This window comes from Gossypium hirsutum, chromosome A11 (assembly GCF_007990345.1).
Source record: "Gossypium hirsutum isolate 1008001.06 chromosome A11, Gossypium_hirsutum_v2.1, whole genome shotgun sequence".
NCBI classification, from domain to species: Eukaryota; Viridiplantae; Streptophyta; class Magnoliopsida; order Malvales; family Malvaceae; genus Gossypium; species Gossypium hirsutum.
The window spans coordinates 96,868,291-96,876,818 of NC_053434.1; the positions used below are offsets into that span (position 1 = coordinate 96,868,291).

Consider the following 8,528-nt stretch of genomic DNA (forward strand, 5'->3'; position numbering starts at 1 on the left):
TGTGTAGCAAGTCTCGTGACTTGTAGAAGAAACAAAGCAGAAAACTCAAATGGATTTTGAAGCAAAACTAAAAATGGAGAGCATATGGATGAAAACTTGTTGAATTCATTCATTAAACTTTAAAAATGGCCCAAAGCCAATACATAAACAAGTTTACAATCTTGACAAAACAGTAGGTTGACCTAAACTTCACCTACTACCACTAATACACATGGTAACTTGTGCTAATTAGCTTGAACAAGTAAACAAAGCTGATTTATCAGCTCAATCAACATCAAAATTACATCAAGCATAAACCTAACATAGTTATAAAACAACTAAGTTACATTACACTAACTTAAAATTACAAAATGAAACATAAACAGCTTGCTGACTAGGTAAACCAGCAGCTTCTGCATGTAGTGCCTTTGACAGTCTTGGTTGCTGCATGCTGACCATAACTTCAATACTCCTCCTTGGTTAGCATGTTGCAAACTCCCATATTAGCTCTCAGGTGTTGAAACTTGGAAACACTTAGTGCTTTTGTTAAAATATCAGCAATTTGCTCTTCAGAACTGCAATGTATCAGCTTAACAACATGAGCTTGTTCCATTTCTCGAACTGCATGAAGTTTGATGTTGAAGTGCTTGGTCCTTCCATGAAAAACAGGATTCTTTGCAATAGCAACTGCTGATTGGTTGTCACACATTATCTCAGTTGCTTCCTTTTGCTCATGATTGATATCTTTCAAAATTTTTCTAAGCCATATGGCTTGATTGACTGCTGCAGCAGCAGCCACATATTCTGCTTCTGCAGTCGACTGAGCCACTACTCCCTGCTTCTTTGAGCTCCAGCAAATCATAGCAGAGCCTATGTTGAATGCATAACCTGTAGTGCTCTTCATGTCATCCAAGGAACCAGCCCAATCACTGTCACAATATCCAACTAGCTTCAAGTTCTCAGCCTTGGTAAACTGCATTCCATAGGACAAAGTTCCTTTGATGTATCTTAGAACCCTTTTTGCAGCTCTAAAATGACTTTCATTTGAACAATGCATAAACCTCGAGAGTAGACTCACAGCATACATTATATCAGGTCTAGTAGCAGTCAAATACAACAAACATCCAACTAGACTTCGATAGGTTGTTTCACAAACCTTTTCATGCTTGTCTTGGCTCGAGAGTTTTTCTCCAACAGCAACTGGTGTGCTGGTTGCTTTGCAATTCTCCATTGAGAATTTGTTGAGAACCTTCATAGCAAAGGTCTTTTGACTTAGCCAAATCCCATTCTTAGCTTGGTTTACTTCCATGCCTAAGAAGTAAGACATCAATCCCAAGTCTGACATTTCAAAGTGCTGTTGCATTTTGACTTTAAAGCTGCTTAGCATCTCATGATCTCCTCCTGTCACCAGTAGGTCATCGACATATATTGAGACAATGAGCTGAGTTTCAGCACTAGTTGATTTAACATACAGAGTTGGCTCGCTGAGACTTCTTTCAAATCCTTGACTGGTCAGATAGCCATCTATTCTGCTATACCAGACCCTTGGAGCCTGTTTCAAGCCATACAAGGCTTTATTGAGCTTGTACACCATTTCTTCCTTGCCAGACACCTTGAAACCTTGAGGTTGCTCCACATAAATCTCCTCTTCAAGGAATCCATTCAGAAATGCTGATTTTACATCAAGTTGGTGTATCAGCCACCGTTTTTGTGCTGCTAAGGCAACTAGCAGTCTGATAGTGTCTAGCCTGGCCACTGGTGCAAAGGTTTCCAGGTAGTCTGACCCATACCTTTGACTGAAACCTTTCACAACCAATCTAGCCTTTAACTTGTTTAGGCTACCATCAGCATTGTTCTTTACTCGATAAACCCATTTGACACCAATAATCTTCCTGTTTGTTGGTTTATCAACCAGACTCCAGGTCTGATTCTTTTCAATCATTCTGATTTCTTCAATCATTGCTTGCTTCCAGTCCTCCTGGTTTTCTGCTTCTTCAAAGCAACTTGGTTCAACAGTAGCCACTTGTGCTCTTTCATAAACATCAGCCAGTGATCGAGTGCCTCTGATTGGAACATCATCTACATCCATTTCAGGTGTGTTTTCATCATTTTCAACTTGGTCCACTGCGAGATCTTCAGCCACTGCCTCTGGTTCAGCCTTCTCCCAATTCCAGTGTCCTTTTTCATTGAAAACAACATCCCTGCTAACCAATATCTTGTTTGTAGCAGGTTCTAGGATTCTGTAGCCCTTCTTAACCAAGCTATAGCCGATCAGGATCCCTGCTTGAGCTCTTTTATCTAGCTTGCTTCTCTTCTCAGCTGGAACTTGTGTGTAGCACAGACAACCAAAGGTTCTGAGATGAGCCAGTGATGGCTTAAACCCAAACCAGGCTTCAAATGGAGTCTTTTCAGCCAGAGCCTTGGTTGGGAGCCTGTTTTGGAGATAGACTGCTGTGTTAACAGCTTCAGCCCACAGAGTTTTGGGCAAATTCTTCTCAAACAGAAGACATCTTGCCATGTTCATCAAGCTTCTGTTTTTCCTTTCACTGACCCCATTCTGTTGGGGTGTATACACATTAGTCAACTGGTGTTTGATACCTGCTTCTTCACAGTAGGCTTGGAACTGAGCTGAGGTGTACTCAGTTCCATTATCTGACCTCACTGCTCTAAGTTTGCAACCAGACTCAGTTTCAACAGCAGCTTTATACTTCAGGAACACAGATGGAACTTCTGACTTCTGTTTTAGAAAATAAATCCAGCAGTATCTTGTTAAGTCATCAATAAATAAAATAAAGTACCTGCTTCCTTTGAAAGACTCAGTCTTCATTGGTCCACACACATCTGTATGCACAAGCTGGAGCTTCTCTGATGCTCTCCATGTTGTGCTTGTTGGAAATGGCAATCTTGCCAATTTTCCTTGCTGACATATCTCACAAAGCTCATCATTCTTCACTGAATCGATGAAATTTTCTGCCAGACCTTCATTGACCATGCGGGCTATGGATTTGTAGTTTGCATGTCCAAGCCTCTGGTGCCAGAGTCTCGAGTCATCAGTGGAGGCTATGCAGGCTGAATGTGAGTCATTTGGCCAGTCTACTTCAAAACATTTATCAGTCATGGTGACTGTTATGAGATTTGATCCACTTGGATCAAAAATTTGACATTCTTTCTCCTTGAAAACAACTGAGTAACCTTTCTCAAGTAGTTGAGTTATACTGAGAAGGTTCCTATCGATTTCAGGTACCAAAAGTACATTTGAAATGATTTTGCCACCTGTGGAGGTATGGATCAGCACATCTCCTCTTCCTTCAGCATTGATTAACTGACCATTTCCAATTTTTACTTTGGTTTTGCAGGTTCTATCCAGGGTTTTGAAGATAGTTGCATCTGGTGACATGTGGTTTGTGCACCCACTATCTAGAAGCCAGCCCTTTGAACCCTTTTTCTGATTTGCTGCACATGACACAGCAAAAACATGTTCTTCTTGATCACTGCTTTCTTCAGCTACTCGAGCTTCTGCCTTTTGTTGCTGAAATTGATTCTGTCTTGGTTTGCTTCTATTCTTGCAAACTTTTTCAGCATGGCCTTTTTTCTTGCAGTGTTGGCATACTGCATCTGGTCTAAACCAGCATCTATCTTCTGGATGACCAGCTCTTTTACAATGTCTGCAGAGTTGGTCACTGCTCCTAGCAGCATCAGGCTTAGGCCTGTTTTTCCAGAACTTTTTGCCTTTATGAGTTTTGATGCTCGAGGCTTCTTTGGCTTGAAAAGCCCCTTCCTGGTGCTCCTCTTGTCTGCTGGCTCTTCTTTGCTCTTGTGCATACAAGGCATTGATTAACTCAGTTAAGGAGATAGTTGTCAAGTCCCTTGAGTCTTCGAGGGATGAAATTTTAGCTTCATACCTCTCTGGTAGAGTGGACATGACTTTCTCAACCATTCTAGCTTCACTGAATTGCTCTCCTAGGAGCCTTATGCTGTTTACAACAGCCATAATCCGATCTGAGTACTGCTTAACTGTTTCTTCCTCTTTCATTTTGAGATTTTCGAAATCTCTTCTCAAGTTGAGCAGCTGTTGTTGCCTTGTTTTCTCAGTCCCCTGAAATTCTTCTTTCAGCTTGTCCCAAGCCTCCTTTGGTGTTTCACAGGCCATGATCCTCATAAAGATCACATCTGTCACACAGTTCTGTATGCATGACATGGCCTTGTGCCTTTTTGTTCTTTCATCAGTGTGTTGCCTTATTTGAGCAACTGTTGGATTAGCTCGAAGAGGTGCTGGCTCAGCATCTGAGTTGACAACTTCCCATAGGTCGAATGCCTGCAGGTAAGTCCTCATCTTAACTGCCCAAATGTTGAAGCCCTCTCCATTGAAGACAGGTGGTGAAGCTGGTGAAAAACCTGATGATGCCATCGTTTTGATGTTGAACTACAACAGGTCCTCTAAGAATACGGCTCTGATACCAATTGTTGGTGCAAGAGGCAGCAGCAGCAAGCTTCAGCAGAATGCTTGTGTAGCAAGTCTCGTGACTTGTAGAAGAAACAAAGCAGAAAACTCAAATGGATTTTGAAGCAAAACTAAAAATGGAGAGCATATGGATGAAAACTTGTTGAATTCATTCATTAAACTTTAAAAATGGCCCAAAGCCAATACATAAACAAGTTTACAATCTTGACAAAACAGTAGGTTGACCTAAACTTCACCTACTACCACTAATACACATGGTAACTTGTGCTAATTAGCTTGAACAAGTAAACAAAGCTGATTTATCAGCTCAATCAACATCAAAATTACATCAAGCATAAACCTAACATAGTTATAAAGCAACTAAGTTACATTACACTAACTTAAAATTACAAAATGAAACATAAACAGCTTGCTGACTAGGTAAACCAGCAGCTTCTGCATGTAGTGCCTTTGACAGTCTTGGTTGCTGCATGCTGACCATAACTTCAATAGGAGTCCTCTTGGGATGATGATTTCAAAAAACTGGTGCAAACCTTCCCCAAAGAAAAATGCTGGCTAGGATTCGATCTTTATTTCTATCAAGGTTTTTGGTACCCCACTCGTATTCTAAAAGCTTTTATTTCTTTCCAGAATCATTTTCAAGCATTTAATTCTGATATCCTCGTTGCCACTTTCCCTAAATGTGGTACTACTTGGCTCAAGGCCTTGACTTTCTCCACTTTGTAGCGCAATCAGTTCCCATGGGATGAAAATCCATTGCTCACCTTTGGCCCTCACCAACTTGTTCGTTTCTTCGAGCATGATCTTTACTTGAACAACCCTTTTCCTGATCTTCAAAATGTTTGTGTTTATCAGCCAAGGCTTTTCTCCACCCACGTCTCTTATACTTCGTTGCCAACTTCCATTAAGGATTCCGGCTGTAAGATTGTTTACATATGTAGAAACCCCATGGATATGCTCATTTCTTTTTGGCAGTTCATGACCAAGGTCCAAGACGGAGAGTCACTATCACTAAATGAAGCATTTGACAAGTTCAAACATGGAATCATTGTGCACGGACCATTTTTTGATCATGTATTGGGATATTGGAAGGCAAGCCAAGAAAACCCCAACAAAATATTGTTTTTAAAATATGAAGATCTTAAGGAAGATACCGGTTCCCATTTGAAAAACTTAGCCATGTTCTTAGGAGTTCCTTTCACAGATGATGAAGAGAAACAAGGAGTTATTGAAAAAATAGCGAAAATTTGTAGCTTTGAGAACTTGAAAGAATTGGAAGTGAACAAGAAGGGCGCACATATTTCTGGAGTTCCACACACAGGTTTTTTTAGGAAAGGGGAAGTGGGAGATTGGAGCAATTATCTCACACCCTTCATGATTGAATGTTTGGAGAAGCTTATTCAAGAGAAATTGAATGGCTCGGGTTTAACATTTAAACTGTCGTCCAAAACTTCAAACAACATTGCTTCTGCATGATTATGGGGATGTCTCTTTTATCTTACTGCCTACGTTGGGAGTGAAATCTCTTTTATTCCCATTTTCTTTATAAATAATCTGTACTAGAGTTCTCTTGTAATCACGATCAGAATAAATTGTTTTGGGTATGTTTTTGTGGATTTTATGTGAAAATAAATTTTTTTTCATCAAACATAAATTTATTTTTATATTTTACTAATCTATGTTGTTTTTGGAGAGAGAAAGGAAAAACATTCTATAGGGCGCGTTTTCATTGAATTGATAGAGAAAGCGTGCCCTGTAGGACGTGTTTTTCTTTCCCTGAAAAAGTGCGTCCTACGTGGTGTACTTTCTCTACTAATTTAGTGAGAATGCACCATGTAGGACGTATTTTCTTTCATAAAAATTGCTAATATGACATTTTATTAAACTAAATCACAAATAAATAAATTTAAATTATTTTCACATAGATTAAGAAAATACACATTTATTTTCTTTATAGCAAGGGGAAAAATAATTTATATTATTTCAAATATAATTTAAAATTTACTCACTCACCTTTTTTCGTTTAGTAAAATGTCAATCAACAATTTTCACATATTACAAAGTTATTTATGTGACACTATTTTCCTTAAAACTATGTAAAAATTATTGATTGACATTTTACTAAACTAAACAAAAATGAATAAGTATTGTGTAAAAATTGAGTCAAATTTAAAGTTTAATGTGTAGAATTATGCTAAATCAAAGTTCATGCATAATATTACACATTAGATTAAAATTCATGTATACTTTTTAAATTTGTAGATCCACTCAACCAGGATATTTCACATAAGGTATGCAACTTCATTTAATCTAATAAACTCCCATTTAAGTTGATTATTTTTCTATGGAAAATTCTCATTGAATTCCTCCTGTTATGTCCTATGTCAAGGTGAATGGGAGGATGAAAAGCACGTTTTTTTAGGAATGCTCCTTTGCGAAAGCAATCTGATTTGGATCAATATATGGTATTTGTACCTTGAACGACATTTTTCATTCAATAAAGGAACGGATAATCAATAACATTAACATGGCAAGGTTAGAGAGTGAAACTAGTAAGGAACACTTCAGGGATTTCATGATCTATTTTTTGAAGTTTTGGACACACAAAATTAAGGTAATGTATAAAAATTTTAGACGAACCTGATTATAGTAATTAAAAAAGCGGGGGTGTACATCTGACATATCAAAGAAGAATTCAAAACGTAAGATAATATACCACCACAAATTGAGAATAGAACAAATGACACTGAAGACATTCCTCTGAATAGCATGGAAATGCATCACATTACAGTTGGGTGGCATAGAAGAAATGATCACATGGCATGGGTGGTTCATGTTAGAAACCCAAATAAAAAGATGGGCTCTTTTATTAAAGGCAGCCTCAGACATGGAAATAGCACCATGAGAAAATTATTACTGTTAAGATGGGTGTTAGTCGTGGTATGATTATTTGATATCCGAGGTTGCAGCATAGAAATCAAAGATAAACTAATTGAAAACTTCATTGGGAAGAAATCTATAATTGTACATTGAGAGCAAAAACTAATCCTGAACGATGATTATCTGAATAAATTTAAAATTGGTGTAATCAGCCTAATTTGTCCAGACCCATACAGAAACCTAAAATAATAAAATCAAATAATAATAAATCCAAATAAACAGTCCATTTACAACAATGTCCAATTACAATGGCCCAACAGGCCCAAAAAAATAATAAACCCTAACCCAAATTCAAGGCCACAACATTCAGATTTTCAAAAAAAACCAAAACACTAGGGCAAGCTTCTGGCGCCGTACCCTCTTCGTGCCACAGCCTTTCCATGTCATTGCCTCCGTACACCATCGCGTGCTAGCAAGCATCCTTCTCCATACCTGCAAGCAACAGACACTGAAGAAAACAAAAAATAGTAGCAAAAACAAGCAAAAATTTGGTAGCAAAAATTGTATTGTTTTTCGGCTATAAAAGCCACAGAGACGAGTTGTAATTTTTTTTTTATGAGATATTGAATACAAAAATATTTCACAGAGATTGAAATAAAAAAAAAGCAAATCGAAACAAAGGCTAACGAAGGTGGTTTTTTCTTTTAATATCTTTTATTTTCTATCTTTTTTCATTCATTTTTTAAAGAAATAAACAAAAAATAAAAAAGGGGTCGAAACCTTACCCTTTCCTTGCGTGCGCCGCCGTGGGATGCCGAGGTTCATCGTTTCCGATGAAAAACGACATTTTTTGAGGATGAAAAGTCGAAAAACCCAAAAAATGACCCTTTCTTATTTTTCTGGCCACCGTGGACGACGAAGCTGTCGCTAGTGACCGGCGACTGCCACAGTGGTCTGATGCCGGAGCAATGGCCGGAGCCCGGAGTGGGGAAGGGAGGTTGAGAGAGTTTTTTCAGATTTTTTTTTTATTTTTGAAGGATGGAATGAATTTTTTGTAAAAAATTTGATTTATATAGGAGCATGAAATGGCACAGTTTTGGGTCAGTATACTTAGACACCAAAACGACATGGTTTTGAGTTGGACTGGACCGACCCGACCTGAACCACTTAGGATCTGCGTGTTTTTGGATAAATGGGTATTTGCATC

At 38.3% G+C, this 8,528-nt stretch overlaps 1 protein-coding gene across 1 annotated transcript; it reads left to right on the forward strand.

Moving 5' to 3' along the window:
* The first annotated feature begins 4,325 nt into the window (after positions 1-4,325).
* LOC107937023 (cytosolic sulfotransferase 15-like) lies at positions 4,326-5,917 on the forward strand. The gene is made up of 2 exons (XM_041082106.1): positions 4,326-4,499; positions 5,168-5,917. The coding sequence occupies exons 1-2, from the start codon at positions 4,326-4,328 to the stop codon at positions 5,915-5,917; spliced, it is 924 nt and encodes a 307-aa protein (XP_040938040.1).
* Positions 5,918-8,528: the final 2,611 nt, after the last annotated feature.

What these genes read in the sequence shown, in the direction of transcription:
- LOC107937023 (XM_041082106.1), top strand. Translation starts at nt 4,326, where the DNA reads ATGTTGAAGCCCTCTCCATTGAAGACAGGTGGTGAAGCTGGTGAAAAA. An exon ending in ATGCTTGTGTAGCAAGTCTC is followed by an intron (nt 4,500 to 5,167) that starts GTGACTTGTAGA and finishes TCCACTTTGTAG; the next exon opens with CGCAATCAGTTCCCATGGGA.